The 21,080-nt window shown below is 45.5% G+C and overlaps 1 protein-coding gene across 3 annotated transcripts in view; it reads right to left on the reverse strand.

The window, feature by feature from the left end:
• Nucleotides 1-21,080, reverse strand: part of ATP8B1 (ATPase phospholipid transporting 8B1) — a 125,137-nt gene that overhangs the window by 33,839 nt on the left and 70,218 nt on the right. For 2 of the 3 annotated variants that reach the window (XM_059409737.1, XM_059409739.1), the window contains exons 3-11: nucleotides 11,009-11,106; nucleotides 9,147-9,260; nucleotides 7,323-7,421; nucleotides 7,163-7,224; nucleotides 4,759-4,831; nucleotides 4,583-4,653; nucleotides 2,524-2,606; nucleotides 2,245-2,403; nucleotides 1,986-2,074 (exon numbers count right to left, since the gene is read on the reverse strand). In XM_059409737.1, coding sequence (XP_059265720.1) covers nucleotides 1,986-2,074; nucleotides 2,245-2,403; nucleotides 2,524-2,606; nucleotides 4,583-4,653; nucleotides 4,759-4,831; nucleotides 7,163-7,224; nucleotides 7,323-7,421; nucleotides 9,147-9,260; nucleotides 11,009-11,106 — 848 coding nt within the window. The remainder of the gene's footprint in view (nucleotides 1-1,985; nucleotides 2,075-2,244; nucleotides 2,404-2,523; nucleotides 2,607-4,582; nucleotides 4,654-4,758; nucleotides 4,832-7,162; nucleotides 7,225-7,322; nucleotides 7,422-9,146; nucleotides 9,261-11,008; nucleotides 11,107-21,080) is intronic. The other variant, XM_059409740.1, reaches the window with a different exon arrangement.

Here is a 21,080-nt window from a genome sequence, read left to right on the forward strand (position 1 = left end):
AATTTAGTAGTCAGTAAAAACACACTTAAAGGGAAAACAACGCCACCAGGATGCTTTGAAAGCCCATCTGAGTTCTGTGATTGACTAATTTATCCTACGTCACACATATAGGCACAGTTTTGTCCCCAAAGCTACGGTTCAAAAGAGAAAGTGGTGCCTTATGTTCAAATTCTTAATCGTCCTTTAATGCCTGTAGGGCATTCAATCCATGACCTTCAGTTTGAATAATATCGTACTGCTTGGGGAAGGTACCTTACATGAAATAATTTCAAACAATGCTGACTTGGGATGCTTAGAGAAAATATCTGAAGGAATACGTTTTTTAAGTTAAGAGAATTTCATCCAGATTTGGGTAATGATTCCTAAAGATTTAATTATCACTTCAAGTTTAAGGTCACTTGAAAAGTGGTACCCTAAGTATATCCTGTTGGGGAAATTATGAGGATACACTTAGGGGATGAATGCAAAAGTCCACTGTCCTCACGGTATCTGGTATTTATGGGTAGGAATACAATTTCTGAGGACAGATTTAAATTTCTGGACACAGATTCCAATAGTGCTCTATCTCAAAACCACATGGCTCAGCAGGAGAGAACTCATTGTGAGTCGTTTGGCCATAACCAGGACAAAGACGCTGAAGATGCACTTAAAAGGTTCAAAGTTTTAATGAAATTCCAGATCAGAGAAAAAAAAAATTCTCAAATCAGTGTATTACTTTTATATGACTTTGAACAAGTATATGTAAAGTACTGTAAGTTTTAGAATTCCCCCAAAACCTTATGAATTCAAATTAACCTAAATACTTGCGAGAAAGTGAATTTTCACTGGGAAATCAGAGGATTGCCTAATATTTGGAGCCAGGCCTGAGATGCTATCCTTAAATGACTTTGCAAGGTTTGCCTTTGGCTGACATCTGGGAACTTAGATGGAAGGGTTTCCTTTTCCCTTATTTCCTGATAAGAATGACTCTTTGTGCCTAACTGTAAAACAACATGGTTTATGTTGGCCACCTGTGTTCTTCCAGGGAATCTGGAATTTTGGTACCCGCCTGGCCAATGGTGCCTATGTGAGCAGATCCCAATAAAACCCCAGGCACAGACCTTCCCTGGTACGGACATCTCACATGGCCTGTCAGAAACTGTTGCTCAGGGAATTAAATGTGTCTTGCCGTGTGAGCCTACTGGAAGCGACTCTTGGAAGCTGCCACCTGGCTTCCTCCAGACTCTGCCTCATGGGCCTTTTGTCTTTGCTGATCTTGCTTTGTAGTAAGTTACAGTAAGTCATAGCTATGAGGCGAACTAGCTTCTCTAGTCTATGAGTCCTCCTAGTGAACCACCAAAGCCAGCGGTGTTCTTGGGGACTCCTCAACACACCTTATACTTAGCCTTGCCTTTTATGTAGACTTCTACAGTGTATGTGATGGGGGAAAGTTTGCGTTTACAAGAACTACCCCTTGGGGAAACTAATAGCAGTAAAATCAGCCCTACATTGACTCTAGGAGCCCAGTCTCACAAACTGATCTTGGGCTCCCTGGTCACTCTAGTTAAAAGATGCTCAATCAGAGGCTCCTACAACTGGAATTTCAATTCCCAAAAGGATTCTCCTATAGGAGGTATGGCATTTCTGAGAAAAAAGTAAGCGAGTCCTCTCTCTCCCACCTAGCCTTGGAACACCGCATGCGTTCTTCTCCTTGGCTCACAGAGGTAAGATTTCTCTGCATTAAGAAAAGCCTGGGGGCACCTGGGTGGCTCAGTGGGTTAAAGCCTCTGCCTTCGGCTCCGGTCATGATCTCAGGGTCCTGGGACTGAGCCCCGAATCAGGCTCTCTGCTCAGAGGGGAGTCTGCTTCTCCCGCTCTCTCTGCCTGCCTCTCTGCCTACTTGTGATCTTTCTCTGTCAAATAAAATAAAATAAAATAGGCTAAAACAGCATTACAGCAAAAGACAGCAGTCTAGCCTCTCATCTACTGAACTAGAAAATAAGTACCGTATAAACCATGTAGTTCATCAGGTAATCAATTTTAGTTCTTTTAAATCTGGTTTTCCCACTATTCTTCATTATTTTCGTGTCAGCACCTAAAAGCAGAAAATTCAAACTGATCAATACTTGGGAAAATCAATTCACAGCCACGTCAATAAAACTACTCTTTCTTCAGTTTTGACGGACAATGAACAGAAAAAACAATCCCCTCTTTAAGACTTAAAAGCATGTATCAGATCAATTTCCCAAGAAACTCCGAAATTACCTGCAAAAATGACCAATCCATGGCAGAAATCCGTGTTCCTAATGACACACCCACGTAACAAAATTTTGTCTGCATCCAGAGGAAAACTTGTGTTTCTCCAAAACAGTGTTCCTGTAAACTTATCTAGTCGATTATTGGGTTCTTCGCATTCAATAAAACCTTTAGAAAAATATGATTCACGTAAGTACTCACATACGAAAGAGATTGTGGTTTTAATTTTAACTAACTGGGACTGAGTTGAGCAACTAAAATTTAAAACAAAGACATGTTTGCACAAACCATCAAATGCTGTCAATGAATTTTCTCTTTGGAGGTATTGGTGTGTGATTTCAAGTGCCATTTTGAACTTTAGATTGGTTTCTCTAAAAGGAGAGGAAAAGAAAATTAAATGAGTAAAATTTGAAGCCTGGAGGGGAAATATATGAAAAATGCTACAAAATAACATTTAGGTATGCCTGGAAGCAAAAGCTAGGTCATTAGCTTTTCCGATTTTCAAACTCTGTTTGCCTTGGAACTTTGGATTTAGTGAGGTTATTTCCAGAACAACAGAAAAACTTCCTTGGCAATGACTTGGGCAATGTTGGTCCCCTTCACTGTTTGTTTTTATGGGCCAATATGGTTGGGACGGAGGCACCCACATGCTTCCTGTCCTCCTCATTACTAACTTAGCTTTCGCCACCCGCCTAGACTATCAAACTGCTATTTATTATTATTTTTAAAAGATTTTATTTATTTATTTGACAGAGATCACAAGTAGGCAAAGAGGCAGGCAGAGAAAGAGGGGGAAGCAGGCTCCCAGCTGAGCAGAGAGCCCAACGTGGGGCTCCACCCCAGGACCTTGGGATCATGACCTGAGCCGAAGGTAGAAGCTTTAACCCACTGAGCCACCCAGGCACCCCATCAAACTGCTATTTAAAAACTTAGTTCCTGGGGGCGCCCAGGAGGTTTAGTCGCCTGAGCATCAGACTCTTGGTTTCAGCTAGGGTTGTGATCTCAGGGTCATGGGATCAAGCCCTGCATTGGGCTCTGTGCTCACCACAAAGTCTACTCAAGATTCTCTCTCTCCTCTGACCCTTCCCCCTCCCCCTGCTCAGGCTCTCTCCCTAAAAGAAACAAATAAAATCTTAAAAAAAAAAAAAACTTAGCTTCTAATATTTAATCACACTAAGATGATTCTACAAGACGTATTTGTTACAGAAAGTGTTTGGACTCTGTCAACCTATTATTTCCAGAGAGAATAACTGGATCCCGTATTTCTGAAAGAGAATTCTATGTAGGAGCGGAGGTGGGAGCCTTACCCCCCAGCACGTGGCATTTCCCACCCACAGAGCAAGGAAGGCGCATGCTCTGGAAAAAGGAGAGTCAGGCTGGGCATGTGGGCGCTGGATGTCCTTTTGTGGGCTCCCCAAACATGGACTCTGGGGTTCCCATATATTCAGATGCTGACCTGCAGCCCTCAACCTTCCCGTTCTGTCTGTTTTGACAGGGCCTGTTGGGATTTTCTACCTTTGAAAAGTTTTAGAGGCTCTCACTCATGGGGATAATGGCTGTTTTATAGGGAAGACTGATCAGCTGACTAACTTACAGAGCAAAGACAGACCTGGTGCCTCTGAGAGGACTTCAGCTCTCCACAGAGAACTTACGGGTATCTAGGGTGTGAGGTAAGGTGCTCACCTCAGAGAGGGAAGTGCCGACACTAGCTTGGAGAACCAGCACGGGGGAGCAGTGTCCCAACCTGGCCACTCGCTGTGTGACCTTGGGCAGGCTACCTCCGATCCTTGTGCAGGCTACCTCATATTCTTGTGCTCACCTTTCCTCGCGGGTAACGTCGATGTGGGGCCAATACTTGTCTTATAGGGTTGCTGAGGAGACTAAATGAGCTAATACATAACGCTAAGGCAACACAGTAGGCACTCAAGTAACGCATTCCAAACTGGTCAAAAGCAGTGGCAGTGTAGTAACCTGAACCAATGAAGGGAAAATCCAGAAGTGCCTACTGACAGATACTCCTTAAGAATCTGTTTTTTTCTAAAACAGATTATACTGACAGTCATTCGTATGCATCTCGACATCTCGACACTGCTCAGGTGTGTACAAAGGGCTCAGGCATCCATGCTTCTACGTTCCCTCAAAGTTGGGGGTGGGCAGGCTTGAAATCCCCACTATACAGATGGAATTGGGAAAAAGAGAGGCTGGTCTGCTGGGGACACTGTTGGGTACCCAGCAAGTGCTGGGGGCAGGGCCAGACCTCAGGCTCCTTTTCATGACCCAATTTTCAGTGGAATGAATGTGCCCTCAACCGTCGGCCTCAGAACAGACCCAGTGAAGACCCACTTACCCGTCCAGTTCGGCTGTTTCAACATAGCAGAGGCTGTTGGGCTCCGAGCTGGACAGCAGCAGGATGTCAGCCTGCTCAGAACAAAACACACTGATCACACAAAGATCCCCAAGACAAAACTGAGCCAGAGCCGCTGGGAGGTCAACACACGAGGCATGCAGGGTTTATTCACTTACGGGAATAAAATCATTTTTTTTCAGGCGAATGACATCTCCAACTTGAATCTCTTTCCACTTGGCAACTTTGAATCTAAATGTTAAAAATGATAGTTTATTGGCTTTTTCAAAGTTACTGGCAAAAGATTTGGAATTATTCTTTCTAGAAGCCAACCATTCTGGGGAAAGCGGGACTATCACAGAGAAAGGGTTTTCCTAAAAGGACAGCCACTGAATGATGAAACCACATTGAGTGGTTGCGGGAATCACAGTCTCCTCTAAAGGAAGTGGTGGTGATGGGGACCTTTGTGACCTGTTCCTTCCTAGGTCACATAGTGAAGGCTAGAGGGGGTACTTAAATGTGCGGCAAGGAGGGATTCCGGGCACCGCCTTTGTTTTTGCTCAGGTCCTGTGTGCTACTACCTCTCCTGCTCTCTTTCCTCTGGGCTGTCCACCACCTGCTCAGGACGCAGGTCTCAGGTGGTCCCGGGGCTATTTTCAGTCTTAAATTCCATAGGAAATACCCTTTAAATATCTCACAAGTCAACATCTTTTTTAAACATCTTTTTAAAATATCTTTTAAAACAAGTAGTCTGTTTTAAAGATGTTCATCTAGACAAAAGGTATCCCTAATAGATACTGTGAATCTACCACAACTAATAATCTTAATTTTTTTGGAGGCAGAAATCCAATTATTATGTGTGTCCTCCCATTAATTCATGGATAAAAGAGAGCTGGAGTTGAGAATGGGTATTTTTTTTCAACTTAAAATACATCTTAAATATATGCCTATACACCAGATTCACCAATTTTATTAGAATACATAATTCTTAATCTTAGCATCAAAAAGAAAAAACGTGGCTCATCTGTCAAGAAATGAAGTGGTAGTCAGTTTACATGTCAGTGTCTGGAAAACTGTAAATTAGAATTGGCATATGAGTGTCAAATTATAAATGAACAAGTTAAGAACATTCTTCCCACAGAGCTTTCTGGGGGTATGAGAGGCAATTCAGTTGAACCCTTCCACTGTGACATCTGGTTTCCCCTTGGGAGGTCCCCTACCCTCCTGACAAGGTCCGAGTCTCTGCACAGGCTTGACCCTAGTCCAGGGGGAGCTGGGGCGACAGCCCCATCAGATATGCACCCGACCCCAAATTCAAGGCCACTTGGAACTACTCTTTATCAATGGAGTTAACCAGGCTGTGGCCTATCGCCAGGGTCGTGGGGGCTGGCTGTGAATGTTACCGCTCTCCCTGACTGGGGCTGGCTGTGAATGTTACCACTCTCCCTGACTCTAAGTGATTTGAAAGGAAACCTTCAGAACAGAATCCACTTATCGGGGCAGGAAAAAAAGCCATCCAAACAGAATGACAGAGTCTGTATGCAAATAGACACAGCGGAACTGTGCGTCTAAGTCACCTTCTTTTTCTCAGGGTCGACATCTAAAAGAGTCTTTGAATTGGGCCTTCACACTATTTTTTTTCTTTTTCACTGAAATGTGATTGATCTAGAATATCCTAGTTTCCAGAGTACAGCACAGGGATTTGGCATCTTCTCAGTCACTATTTTTAGCCCCTGACTTGTGGTTCTGCCTCCAGGCGCTGCACAGAAAACAGCTCATTCCTGGTCTGTGAGTTGGCACCTCGGTCACAGCTGACGATGGTTATTTAACATTTATGGAGCACTGTCGGTGTGTTGGAGGCTCTGAGGGACCAAAACAAACAAGCAAACAAAAAACCCCACAAAACCCTAACTGAATACCATCAGGACAGTCTCTTTGAGAAACCTAGAGTTTGGGACAACTGAGACGCCGACACCAATAACCCTAATGAAAGTCAGGCCATGAGAAGAAAGAGCAAAGCAAAATGCCCTCAAAGTGCAGAGAAGGGAGAAATCCCTTGAGATGGAGAATCAGGAAAGGTGTCAAGGTATTTGGGCAGAATCTTGAACACATCGGTTTGGGAACGGCAAAGACGGAATTCCAGGCTGAAGGAGTAAACAGTATCAACAGTGCTGGGGCGCCTGGGTGGCTCCATCAGTTCAGGGTCTGCCTTCGGCTCAGGTCATGATCTGCAGGGTCCTGGGATCAAGTCCTGCATTGGGCTCCCGCCTCAGCGGGGAACCTGCTTCTCCCTCTGCCCCTCCCCCTGCTCAATCTTTCTCCCTTTCAAATAATAAATCAAAGTTAAAAAAAATAAATAAACACAACAGTGCTGTTACCGTAGGGCCCGTAACCCAACTTGGCTATAGCCTCTGGGTCTCGAGGAGGAGACCAAGTCTTAGTAAATTAACAGAGACCCTTCAAGGGAAACGGCAGCCTTCTAAGGTCGGAAGGGTTGTCTCTAAGCATGTTTCTGAGCACAGTGACCCACTGTGACCCACTCTACCCCTGTAACTAAGTAACAAACAAAGGAAGGCACAGTACCTGCCATCCTTAATGACTTCACACGTCCTATTATTGATTTCGTTATCCATTTTATGGCGAGCCTTTACAAGACAGAAGGCAAAAGATTATTTTAATCATCTCAAAATAGAAGGTACCGATGCCGCCTCGGCGAGGAGAAAGCCGCACGAGCCATCCTTACCACGTCGTCCACCAGGTCCTTGATGGCCGTGATGCCCAACACCACGAGCAAGGGGAACAGGGTGGTGTACCATGCCAGGGTCGAGATTTCAGGTATTGCCTGCCAGAAACACAAGGAAGACGTGTGCCCATGGAAGCATGGCCTCTACAGGTGACTGCTAACTCCAACTTCCCCCGACACTCGAGTCTACGCCCTGCAGAGCCTGGAGGAAAGGCAAGGCATCCGAGCCTCCAGCCAACCTTCTTCCTGCTGCCCTCTCCAGCTTCTGACCTCCAGGAACGGATCCCAGAGGACGATGCAGAGAACAGGCTCTCCACTGCTGGTTGCCCAGCCAGTGGTCTCTGAGGGTCTCAGGATGGAGGTCAGGACGCATTAGGGAGTGGCTGAAAGCTCATTATTGCTCTGGGCATCTTTGGCGGTCACCACTACTGGTCCAGCAGAGAAAGGGGCTGCCTTCCCAGGAGGCCTGGTCCCCTTGAAGACAGGCTTCAAGGTGGAACAAAAGATTGGGAGGCAAGTTTAGTAAAGATCTCTTGTAATCCAGTATGGATTTTCAGACCACATAACGTAGTGGTTAAAAGGACAATCTCTGCAGAGAAATTACTGGATCCAAATCCTGTCTTGCTCTCTCACTCAGGGCTTTGGGATTTGGAGCAAGTTCCTGTACCTGCCCAGGCCGCAGTTTCTCTGCAAAATGGGAGGTTATGATAGCCCTCGCATCACAGAGAAGAATTAAGTAACAAGGCAAGCAACTGGCTATAATTTATTCCAATTTAAATTGCTCTATCTTAGGAGACGATGGTTAGGGGTGGGCTGGAAGAGAGAAAGCTCACTTGCCGCATTATTCTCGCGGTGGGTAATTCCCCTGTTCCTTGTTCGAAGGCAGGCAGGCAGGGAAGGACAGCTCACTTAGCACAAAGCAGAGCCTTCCAATTTTAGTGTTTGTCTCCCCACGGGCCTATTTCAAAGGTCCCTCCTGATAACAGGACCGTTCTGTACTCTCCAGCCTGGAGGTTTCATATTCTACCGCATCTGTCGGGTCTCTGTTTCTCCCTCGGGTTTCCTCGCCACTCCCCGCGCCCTCCATCCCGACCTGGGCACACACACACTCCCATGTCATGAAGCCTTCCGGAGGGAATCCCAGCAGAGGAGACCGTTTTCTAAATCCAGCTCTGGTTGTAAAAAAGCTGGTAACACCAAGTGGCGATGCTGCCCTTCGTAGCCTGCACTTCGGGGGCTAAAGGTCAACAGTCTGGCAACGAGAGGGTGTAAAGTTCTCGGACTCTAACAACAGTTACTATGCAGGGAAAACTAACACTCTCCAGGTAAGGGAGTCCTTTACAACAATGGGGACAAAGACTCAGGAAAAGAACAGGCCTTTTGTCCACATAAAAGCAGCTTGCAAAAATAATTTATTGAAATTTATGACTCAAATATTAACACAAATTAATATTCTTGAGGCAATCAAGCATCTGAAGAGAAAACAAAGAGCTAGCAAGCACACAGAAAACCAGAATTTTAAGGTACAAATAATTTTACAAAGTGAAGGTTTTAACTGTAGTCACGTTGGGGAAACCAGTTTTAACACTCACATCAGGATGAAATGGAATTTTAAAAAAATATACAATTAAAATATCTCCACTTGCTTCCTTTCCCTGTTCATGGAACACTGTCGCGCTGGTTCTGTATGAGGCACGATTCCTTTACGTTAGTGTTACACTAACGTAACTAACTACACTACTTTCAAGATTATACATGTCCACAGTTTCAGTGTTACTGAGTCATCACAATTCAAAACAGATTTAAGACGTCGAAGGTCATTACCTGTAAGATAAGAAGGATCAGGAAATAGAAATTGGCTGCTCTCTTAAACTGCTCAAACAAATTCATCGGTAGAAAGGAAAACGCATTATACTTGTATGTTTTAATTGCATTATTCTGTTGGGGAGAAAAAAAAAAGAAAGTCACTCTATGTGAGGTCACACATTTGTTCCAGTGTAAACACACCTGCAAAAATCCCTAAAGCCTGATGGCCTATGGTGGCACAGGATATTGGCCAGAAAGACACTGAGATTTCCTTTATGCCCTTTATTCTAAACAGGGCCTCCTTGACTCCTTGGAGGCTCAGGTTAGAGACAGTAACAAGAAGTAGACATTTGCCCTCAAAGGATCTCCACGGCAAATCTGGCTGGGGAACAAGCAGACGCTGCTGGCAGATTCCTCGACTCCTCAGAGCCTCTTAGAAAATGGAGCAAAGGGGCGCCTGGGTGGCTCAGTGGGTTGGGGCCTCTGCCTTCGGTTCAGGGTCAAGGTTCCAGGGTCCTGGGATCGAGCCCCGCATCGGGCTCTCTGCTCAGCGGGGAGCCTGCTTCCTCCTCTCTCTGCCTGCCTCTCTGCCCACTTGTGGTCTCTGTCTGTCAAATAAATAAAATCTTAAAAAAAAAAAAAAAAAAGAAAGAAAATGGAGCAAAGCGAGATGTCCGCGTGGACCACAAAGCTGGAGGAGGGACACTCTTTTACTTAAGGAGGGATGAAGGCTACTATGCGCTGAACTGTGTGCCCCCAAAAGATATGCTCGATCCTAATCGTAGGACCCATGACTGTCATCTTATTTGAGAACGGGGTCTTTGCAGATGGGATCATGTTCCAGCGATGTCACACTGGATTAAGGTGGGTCCTGATCTGACAACTGCCATCTTTAGAAGACGAGGACAGCCAGACCCAGACATGGGGACACACAGGAACAAGGCCATGTGAAGATGAAGCCAGAGATTGAAGGGATGTGTCTACAAGTTAGGGGGCGCCAAGGATTGTCAGCCACCTCCAGAAGCTAGGGGAGAAACTTGGAACAGACCTTCCCTCATGCCTTTTAGAAGGCACCAACCCTGCAGACACTGTGATTTTGGACTTCTGGCTCCCCAAACTGTAAGAGAACGAATTTCTGTTGTCTTAAACTAGCCCGTTTGTGTCCCTGTTACAGCTGTCCTAGAGAGCTGAAAGATGTATTACAACATGTAAGCATACACTTGACAGGTGATATCCTATTTTAAAGGTAATCAGGATTATCGGAGGTGAAAATATCTTCAAAGTCTCTAAGTCGATCACAGGCAGAGAAGTGGGAGAGAAGTTATCAAGATTCCTTTCAAATTCCTATTACTTTCGGGGGCGCCTGGGTGGCTCAGTGGTTAAGCCGCTGCCTTCAGCTCAGGTCATGATCTCAGGGTCCTGGGATCGAGTCCCGCATCGGGCTCTCTGCTCAGCAGGGAGCCTGCTTCCTCCTCTCTCTCTCTCTCTGCCTGCCTCTCTGCCTACTTGTGATTTCTCTCTGTCAAATGAATAAATAAAATCTTTAAAAAAAAAAAAAAATTCCTATTACTTTCAAACACAAGACTTCTGTGACATTATTATAAATTCTTATATAAAACATTAAGAGCGCTCCGTGCACATAGGGAAGATTCCAGTCTACTTAATTTTGTTTTGGTCTGTGTCCAGCCACTCCTATTCACCTTTATAAAACTGAGTGTGATGAATGATCATGATACTCTATAGGACGGACAATGACGACCAACGGCCCAGGACCAGGGATGACCTGGAAGGCAGATGTCTCATGAAGCTGGTAAGCACAGGGGTCACTGGAGGACACTGGCTTTTAGTAAAGAGTTTTTAGAAAGTTAAAATCAACTTACCGAGTACTTGCTCTCCTTAATACAAAAGAACCTTGTGTTCATGAAGTGAGGTTGTTCATGGAAGCTTCGATCGTTTGCTTTGACTTGCCATGTACAATCTTTTAAAAAGAAAGAGAAAAAAGTCCATCGGGCAGAGAATTAGCATATGGGTATGGGCTGAATTTTGTCCTTCCCGGGTTCAGATGTTGAAGTCTGAACTCCCACTCCGAGCCTCGGAATATAATCTGATGACATAACCTTTATATCATACGATGACCTGACTTCCAATTCTGATTACTGCAGATGTAAGCAAGTTAAAATGAGGTCATTAGAGTCACCCCCAACCCAACAGGACTGATGGCCTTCTAAGGATTTTTTTTTTTTTTAAGATTTTATTTATTTATTTGACAGAGAGAGATGACAAGCAGGCAGAGAGAGAGGAGGAAGCAGGCTCCCTGCTGAGCAGAGAGCCCGACGCGGGACTCGATCCCAGGACCCTGAGATCATGACCTGAGCAGAAGGCAGCGGCTTAACCCACTGAGCCACCCAGGCGCCCTGATGGCCTTCTAAAACAAAGTAAATCTGCACACGGAATGCACAGTGGGTCGCAGGGAAAACACCCCCACCTCCAAGCCAGTAGGCGAGGCCTGGAACAGACCCTTCCTTCCCTTCCAGCCCCTGGAGGAACCAACCCCTGCCCACTCCTTGATTGCAGACTTGCAGGCTCCAGATCAGAGATAATTAAGTTTCTGCTGTTGAAGCCACCCAGATGGTGACACTTTGTTACAGGAGCCCCAGCAAACTTGTGGATATGTTGTCATTTGACCGACGACTGTCCATAGAACACTGGGGATCTAAGAATAATCCTCGTTAAACACGAGCCAAACACAATCCCAGAGCCTCGGGACGTCACAGCTAAATGAAACCAAATTATTATTTTCACACTCACGTACTTGGTTTGTAAAGTTTCTAACCCATTAAATAGTGAGTGAATGGATAAGTCAAAGAAAAGGCCATCACTGACTAATTCGACACTCTTGGGACCTGATCACAGATCAATGTCCTCTGCTCTACCTCACGCGCTTAATTATCACACCCGCAGTGCTGAGCGGACTAGGTCCGTTCGATCAGCAGAGACCCAAATTCCCAGGAACCTGAGAATGTCCACAGCATCTCTAATGCTGGGGGGAACATTTCTCACCCAACAGGTGTCTCATTAAGCCCTTCTCCCTAACCATCCCCCTCCCCCACTGGCCAGCACTAGCTCTTCCTAACCTGATTCTCCTTGGGGATGGTTCTCTCCATGGTTACTGGAAGACGCGGTCTACGGGTTTAGTAGAACAATTCCTATCTCCTGGGAGATCACATCTTCCTCATTCCCACTCTAACCACCAACCACATTCCTAACATCTGTGCTTATCATGCCCTTATTTTTCTGTATAGGTTTATCAAGTACGCTCCCCCCCAAAATAAGTTGTTCAGGCCAGTTTGAGCTGTATCACGTGGATTCTTCTGTGAATTGCTTTTCCACCTTCAACACTATGTGAGTTTCATCAACACCAGTGTGGGTAACTGCTCTTCACTGCCACTGGCTTATAGTACCATGTGTATACCGCAGGTTCTAGTTCTTCTGTTGGTGAATATTTGGGGTGCTTCTAGCATCTTGCTATTACAAATTCTTTTGCTATAAACATTCTCAGATTGTCTTCTGGAATTCATAAGAATATTTTCCAGGTATCTGTTTAGAAGCAGAAAGTCTGGGTGATGACTCTCCTCTTTAGTTGCCCACAATTCTTGCTGCAGCCTCCTCCTACTTCTCTTGACTGCCCCTGAAGGGACAGGAGTCCAGTCTACATTCAGGGACATCATGGGGCGCTGGGGGGTGGGAAGAGGAGAGGTAGGAGGTGGTGGTGGTATGACCTTAGCTATAGCATTGGAGAACCAGTCAGGAAGGCCTGAGGCAAGATGGCACCCTAATACTGTCTCTAAAGAGCCGGAGAGTGAGGTGGGGGTCGTCTGACTTCAAGATTGGTATCTTAGCTTGCACCATGGTGACATCACACAGTCAATCCACTGTGAGGTTACCACAAGGCTGTGGGACATAGAGATTCCAACAAAAGATGTGTTCCACTTTGAGATGGCCTGTATATTTATCTAACCCTCACAAAGGCAAGCTGGAATGGTCTCCAGGAAGTCTTCTCTGAGCCTGGGCCCCCCCAGACTCCTTTTTAATGAGCCTTTTTGCCCCTGTCTCCTTTTTAATGAGACTCCAAGGTTAAAGCTTCCATGCTCCCGAAACCCAGCCCCTGGCTACCTTCTGCCATCTCCACAGTGGTCTCCCATGTTCCTCCCTCCACAGCCTGAGACACAACACCGACCTCTCCACCTCACGGTGGGACCATTCTTTTGTGGTAGGGCTGGCTTTAAAGTTTCTCAACAAGGAGCCAACCTAGTGGCTCTCTTACTCCCAAAACCTGAATCAGCGGGAGATGGGCTCCTCCCTGGTGTGCAAAATATCCTGGGGTCCTTTGTGGTGTGGCTATAGCTGCTGCTTCTTGGGCTGGTCCAGACTCATTTCTTTTTGTCATTTCTAGTGGGTCCAGAGCCAGCTAAGGACTCGCTCTAGGTAGATTTCTGAGTTGACCTGTCACCCCCTATGTTATAGCAGTTGTCAGCCATCCCATAGTGATAGGAACTCCTCCTACTGGGTGTCTGGTCCTCCCTTCTTTCCTCTCGAGCTTCGGCGCTGGCCTTGGAGACTCCCTGGCTTCCAACCTGTCCCCTTACGTGGCCTTCACTCTGCAAGACTGAAACGAGGGTCCCACTACTGCAGGCTTAGCTACTTTGGTGACAGGCATGCCGGTGGTCTCCAGGCCTGGAACCAGCTCACCGGGCAGACTGGGGACCCCCATGATGTGCTGAAAGTACCCATGGAAGATATGCTTGCAGACCTTCCTGATGACTAGGAAAGGTCAAGCTCGCAAGGTGAAATCTAGTTTACTTCTGGCTCAAGTCCTCTCTGTCGCCGTGGATGCCCAGTTGATTGAGCCCAGAACCTAATGGAAATTTCAGCGAAAAGGACCTTCTCACTGAGCAATGATGCACCCGGCAGTCAGGCTACATCCACAGAAGGAAAATATTTCCACCCGCCTGGTCTGTTTTATCCACCTGCTGCTTGACTTCTTCTGGCCCATGACGTGTGGCCCTGGAGCGAACATTTGCTCAGTGCTTACTACGTGTAAGACGTCATGCTGAGGAGTCCAGTTTCTCCGACCATTTGGCTGTATGCACTGGGACTTCTTTTGCGATCTGTGCTCCAAACCACCCCAAGAAGTTTGCCCACAAGCCGAGGTGGGAGGGATGCTTCTGAGCACAGGGTTGACTTTTCCACCAGGAAGGGTGGAAGTCAAGTACCTGACCTCACTTGGTTTCCTCACAGGAAGGGATAAGCATAGGGCTACTATGAAAACTCAAGACAAGGATGTCATCCATCAGGAAGGAAATTTGAGGAAGCGCCTCTTGCCATCAGGTCTTCCGCAGACTTGGGTTTGAATGTGCATACCAGATGAACTTCCTTTGTAGGCTATACATGGGTGGTCAACCCAGCTGGAATGAACCCCTCCCCCTCCCTGGCACACCAGCAAGAGAGGGAAATTAACAACTAAAGGGACTCAACTATTTGTGAAGATGGAAATATATTAAAGAACATTTACAGGTAAGAATTCTAAAATTATTATTTTTTAAAGATTTTATTATCTGACAGAGAGCGAGCATAAGCAAGCACAAGCAGGGGGAGAGGCTGAGGGAGAGGGAGAAGCAGGCTCCCCACTGAGCATGGAGCCTGATGCAGAACTCTATCCCAGGACCCTGGGATTACGACCTGAGCCACTGAGGTGCCCCTAAAATTATTGATCCTATACAATGATCAAAATAAAGATATACTTCTGAAAATACTGTATTTCAGTTTTTAAATGATTCCTTTTCTGTTTTACTTTTTTAAAAACCATAATACCATTGCTACAAATTCCTCTTGCCTCATCTTGGCCACCCTTCATTGGGTAATCATCATGATCGCGCCATCACACACGGAACTGCACCCAGCCTCTTTCTAGCACAAGTGCAGTTTTATCAAGTGGGAAAATTAAAACGGAACCGTAAGACAACTCATCAGCACTGTTACAACGTGCGCTGTCACACGACCAGAATCTAGTGTACACGATCAGAACAGTTCTCCCCCGCTGGAACAGGAGATCTAAATAAAAAGAGCTAAAAAAGAGATTTTAAAGGGTGATCTTGAATCCATTCTCGGTTTTGGTAACTTGAAAATGTATGTGCTTTCAACAGTTTCTGTTAGCATGCAGATGGTTTGCGACACAGCTCCGCCTACCAGTGTCCCAGAACCTCACGGAGCTGCTGTTCTAAAACCCATGAAGGCTAAGAAGGAAAACAGACTGGATTCCTCAAGAAGCAAGAAAAGGCCAAAGGGAAGGGATAAAAATCAATCTCATAAAAACTCGAGAGGAAAGAATAAGCTGCCCAGTTAGTGAATGAGCTAGATTCATTGCCTCCCCCGTACCCCGTGGTTCTTTTTTGTTTTAATTTTTTATTTAAATTCAATTTAGCTGGGATGCCTGGGTGGCTCAGTCGGTTAAGTGTGTGCCTTTGGCTCAGGTCATGATCCCAGGGTCCTGGGATCCAGCCCCCCACTCAGCAGGGATCTGCTTCTCTCTCTGCCCCCTCCCCTGTTCCTCCACTCGTGTGCACTCTCTCTCTCAAATAAATGAATAAAATTTTAAAAAATATAAATTCAATTTAGTTACCATACAGTGCATTAGTTTCAGGGTAGGATTTAGTGATTCATCAGTTGCGTGTAACACCCAGAGCTCATCAAGTGCCCTCCTTAAACCCATCACCCCACCCAACTCCCCTCCAGCAACCCTCACTTTGCTTGAAATTCCCCCCATAATTAAGCCCCTAGCCAGTGGTTCCTCCATCTCTCCCACACCATGCCTCATCCCCAGCCCATTCTGATGTTAGCTGCTTCCCACAGAAAGGGTGTCTGACCTCAAGCAGTGGCAGTGACGGGTCTACCAGAAATGCCCTTGGTCTCTTCATTTCAGGGCTGTGATAACACCTTGGGGAGACTGGAGAAAGTAACCAGTAGGTCTTGATCTGCAACATGCTGACCTTAACCACAGGAATTTTCTAGTTAATTTTAGAAACCTGACTGCAGTCAAATAATCAATAACCACCCTATTTCCAGCAAGGTTCCTTGTTTAGCATAATTCAGGCAAATCAGAGGGCAAACAAACTGATGCCTTCTCCTGATTCTCCTCTGAGTGTTATGCTCATCGCTTGAGGAAAATTTCAAGCGGGGATCCTAAGAAAAGCGAAGACAGAGTTCTGGGGTTTAAAATGCATTTGCAAAACACATTATATCGTACTGCATCCCTCTTTTGGACCTTCAATGGACCCACTGGCATATTAAGGGCTCAGAGAAGAAATGTGTTTAATTGTATTTAATTTGGTCTTTTCAAAATTAATGTGACCATGGCACATTTAAAAAAAAAAAAATCACACAACATCTACTAATAGGGTTTGAGAAGCTCTGTGCTAGAGCACATGCCTTTAGGAAGGGCAGCAAAGTAACACCTGGAAATACTCATGTCTTTGATCAAACATTTACTAAATTACTCACTTGGAACAGAGAACTTTACTAGACATTTGGACCACAAGACTAATTTACAGAAAAAGAAGAAAGCTTATCCCATTTTCTAGAATGGAAATACTAAGAAATGAGAAGAAATAATAAATTGACCAGCAAAAAATGCACATATGGCCCTTTGGTAAAAAGCTCTGAAGACAGCAACTAACAACATCTGTAAACCCATCAATGCATGTGTCCAGAAATGCATGTGACGTCGGCCAGCTATGGCTCAGAATCATCTCCAGATTTGGTAAATGCATATTCAATATATCTAAACATTGCCACATGATATTCAGAGTGCTCCCACTGGCACCCAAACCTTTGACAGCTGCCATACAGAAAGTAAGTTCCCCTGGACCCTCATCCTTACCGCTGGTTCTGATTTCTTGCTTACAAACAAGCCAACAACCAAAGAGCTACACGGGTTTGTACAAACCACAATGGAGAAGCAGAATAAAAAGATCTCAAGTTTAACATCAAAAGGAAAAACCAACAAACCACAGAAGAGAGAAATGGGTAAAGGGCATGAACAGACATTTCATACAAAGGGAAATTCCATTGGTTCTTAAATATGTGAAAAGATACTCAAGTTCATAAGAAGACAAGTGCAGTTCTTCGTGGAGGTACGAATTTTTAGCCTACAATGGCAAAATATTGGCAAAGAGCAAAGAATCTGATGACACGCTGGGTTGAAAAGAGAGTCGAGGGTCAGGCCCCCTTAAGTGGTCTCTGTGAACAGCAACTGAACCACATCTATCAGATTTTAACACATCCACATGCCCTGGCAGATGGAGCAATTTCACTTCTAGGAATTTATCCCCCACGTATGTATTCATGCACAGGAGAAATGATATGTCTTGGCACAATTCAACATAGCCCTGTTTATCAGGACGATCAGAAACAATGCCACCATGAGCAACCGGTTAAACATCTACACAACAAAAGTCTATGCAATCTGCAAAAAAGAGTAAGGCAGCTGAGGCGCCTTCGTGGTTCCATTGGTCAAGGGTCTGATTTCAGCTCAGATCGTGATGTCGGTTGGGGTCCTGCGAGCGAGCTGAGTCTGCTTGTCCCTCTCCCTCTGCCTTTCCCCCTGCTCATGCTCTCTGTCTCTCTCAATAAATTAAATCTTCTTTTAAAAAAAGATTTTCTTTATTTATTTGACAGAGATCACAAGTAGGCAGAGAGGCAGGCAGAGAGAGAGAGGGGAAGCAGGCTCCCTGCCGAGCAAAGAGCTCGATGCAGGGCTCGATCCCAGGACCCTGGGATCATGACCTGAGCCGAAGGCAGTGGCTTATTAACCCACTGAGCCACCCAGGCACCCCTCAATAAATTAAATCCTAAAAAAAAAAAAAAAAGAAGAAGAAGAAGAAGAAGGCAGCTTTCTATGTACTCACAGAAAGATCTCTAAATCACACTAAAGGACAGAAGCAAGGATGTCAAGTCAAGAAATGGGCAGAAGACATGAACAGACACTTCTCCAGTGAAGACAGAAAAACGGCTAACAGACCCATGAAACAGTGCTCATCATCATTAGCCATCAGGGAAATTCAAAGCAAAACTACATTGAGATACCACCTTATGCCAGTCAGAATGGCAAAGATTAGCAAGGCAGGAAACAACAAATGTTAAGAGAGGATGTGGAGAAAGGGGAACCCTCTTACACTGTTGGTGGGAATGCCAAGTTGGTGCAGCCACATTGGAAAAAAGTATGGAGATTCCTCAAAAAATTAAAAATAGAGCTACCATATGACCTGGCAATTGCACTACTGGGTATTTACCCCAAAGTTATAGATGTAGTGAAAAGAAGGGCCATATGTACCCCAGTGTTCACAGCAGCAATGGCCACAACAGCCAAATTGTGGAAAGAGCCGAGCTGCCTCTCAACAGACAAATGGATAAAGAAGATGTGGTCCATACACACAATGGAGTATTACTCAGCCAACAGAAAGGATGCATACCCAACTTTCGTATCAACACGGACGGGACTAGAGGAGATTATGCTGAGTGAAGTCAGTCAAGCAGAGAGAGTCAATTATCATATGGTTTCACTTACTTGTGGAGCATAAGGAATAACATGGAGGATATTAGGAGAAGGAAAGGGACTTGGACGGGGAGATGAACCACAAGAGACTGTGGACTCTGAGAAACAAACTGAGGGTTTTATAGGGAAAGGGGGTGAAGGGATGGGTGAGCCTGGTGGTGGGTATTAAGGAGGGCACATACTGCATGGAGCATTGGGTGTTATATGCAAACAATGAATCTTGGAACACTACATCAAAAATTAATGATGTATTGCATGGTGACTAACATAACATAATTAAAAAAAAAAAAAAAAAGGGACACCTGGGTGGTTCAGTTGGTTGAGCGGCTGCCTTCGGCTCAGGTCATGATCCCAGCGTCCTGGGATCGAGTCCCGCATCGGGCTCCTTGCTCGGCAGGGAGCCTGCTTCTCCCTCTGCCTGCCTCTCTGTCTGCCTGTGCTCACTCGCTCGCTCTCCCTCTATGCCTGACAAATAAATAAATAAAATCTTTAAAAAAAAAAAAAAAAAAAAAAAAGCTGGGCTGTCTACCATACTGTGCTTCCAGGCATGGGACACACAGAATTAATGCACAATAGGGATGCATGCTTATACACATACTGACAAAGTGTGTTTATGTATCTGTAAGTACACAGACACAGGTTTGTAAGTATTCTTTGATATACAAGTGTACATGTATCTCCGGAAGGTCATTTGAGAAACTGATGACATCAGTTTCTTTCTGGGAAAGGAAACCACATGGCTGAAGAACAGAGGAGACAAGTTAGGAGACTTCATCTTCACTGTTCCCTCCTATAATTAGGATGCAGGGGCATGCACTACCTTTTAAAACAATATGCTTACAATTCAATTCCTTCCCTCTATAGGTTTACATATGAAGCCAGTATGCAAGTTGCTTGATTTTCTTATGGTCATTATACCATTGTATCTACTATTTTTTTTTTAAGATTTTATTTATTTATTTGACAGAGAAAAATCACAAGTAGTCGGAGAGGCCGGCAGAGAGAGAGAGAGGGAAGCAGGCTCCCCGCTGAGCAGAGAGCCCGATGTGGGATTCGATCCCAGGACCCCGAGATCATGACCTGAGCCGAAGGCAGCGGCTTAACCCACTGAGCCACCCAGTCGCCCCTGTATCTACTATTTTAAAAAGTACTTTTCTAAAGGCACGGAACGGGTGGGAATAAATCAAGAGTGAACAGTATAGAGGCACCTGGGGGGCTCCAGTGGGTTACAGCCTCTGCCTTCGGCTCAGGTCATGATCTCAGGGTCCTGGGACCGAGCCTCGAATCAGGCTCTCTGCTCAGTGGGGAGCCTGCTTCCACCCATCTCTCTCTGCCTGCCTCTGATCTCTGTCAAATAAATGAATAAAATCTTTAAAAGAAAAAAAAAAAAGGAGTGAACAATACAGGAAAAGATGGAAGTCTAGCGGTCATGGGTTCTGATGTCCAGCTAAGCCAAAGGGATTCAGGACAGGAGTGGCTGGTCAGATCGTGGTTTTCCCTGGTCACACTCACAGCAATGAGCAGGATGTATTTAAAGAGATCAGATCTAGAGGCAGAAGACCAGTGCAGTCACTGAAAGGAGAGTGGATAGAAGCCTGAGCCAGAACTATGGGAATGCAAATGGAGAGAAGCCAGATTTAAGAACTGTAGATCAATGATCTGAATGTGGGCAAGGAAGAATGAGAAATCAAAATGAAGTCAAAAGGAGAAAAAGATGACCCCAGGGTGCCCGCTGGGGCTCCTCTGGTCGAGCCACAGACGAGCTAGAGGACACAGAGGTGCAAGTCTGGCTCGGGGACTGGTGAACTGAAGACACCTAGAAGACACGTGGGGGGGGGGGGGGGGGGGACATGACCATCCAGGAGCCACAGAAACAGATCTGGACTCCAGGCTGAGGTTTAGGGCAGAGACAGAGATTGGAAGGTACTAAACATGCCGATGTGGGTGGAAACCAGGAGCATGAATGGGTTATGTCAGAAGCAATCGAGGAGGAAACAAAGCTACGAGCAGGCAAGATATTTAAGTAGTGGGAGGAGAGGAGGAATCCAGGAAAGAGACTGTGAGGCTCAGGGAGAAATCAGGAGAACTCGTGTCACAAAGGTGAGAATGCAGGAGCCTCAGTAGCAAACAGAGACATGCCCAGTGAGCAGACACGAGAGATGTCCTGTGAGTTGGTGATCAGAATCCTGTCAGTGACCTTATGGCATAAGATTAGTGTCCTCTGGGTAAGAAAATAAAGGGGAGCTGGGCCCCTTACGTGGTGGTTTTACGACAGAGACCCAGGTGAGGCGAGCTGAGACACCTCGCTCTGAGCAACAGGTACACTGGGGGGATGTGTCAGA

Source organism: Mustela nigripes, chromosome 8, assembly GCF_022355385.1.
Source record: "Mustela nigripes isolate SB6536 chromosome 8, MUSNIG.SB6536, whole genome shotgun sequence".
In the NCBI taxonomy this organism is placed as follows: Eukaryota; Metazoa; Chordata; class Mammalia; order Carnivora; family Mustelidae; genus Mustela; species Mustela nigripes.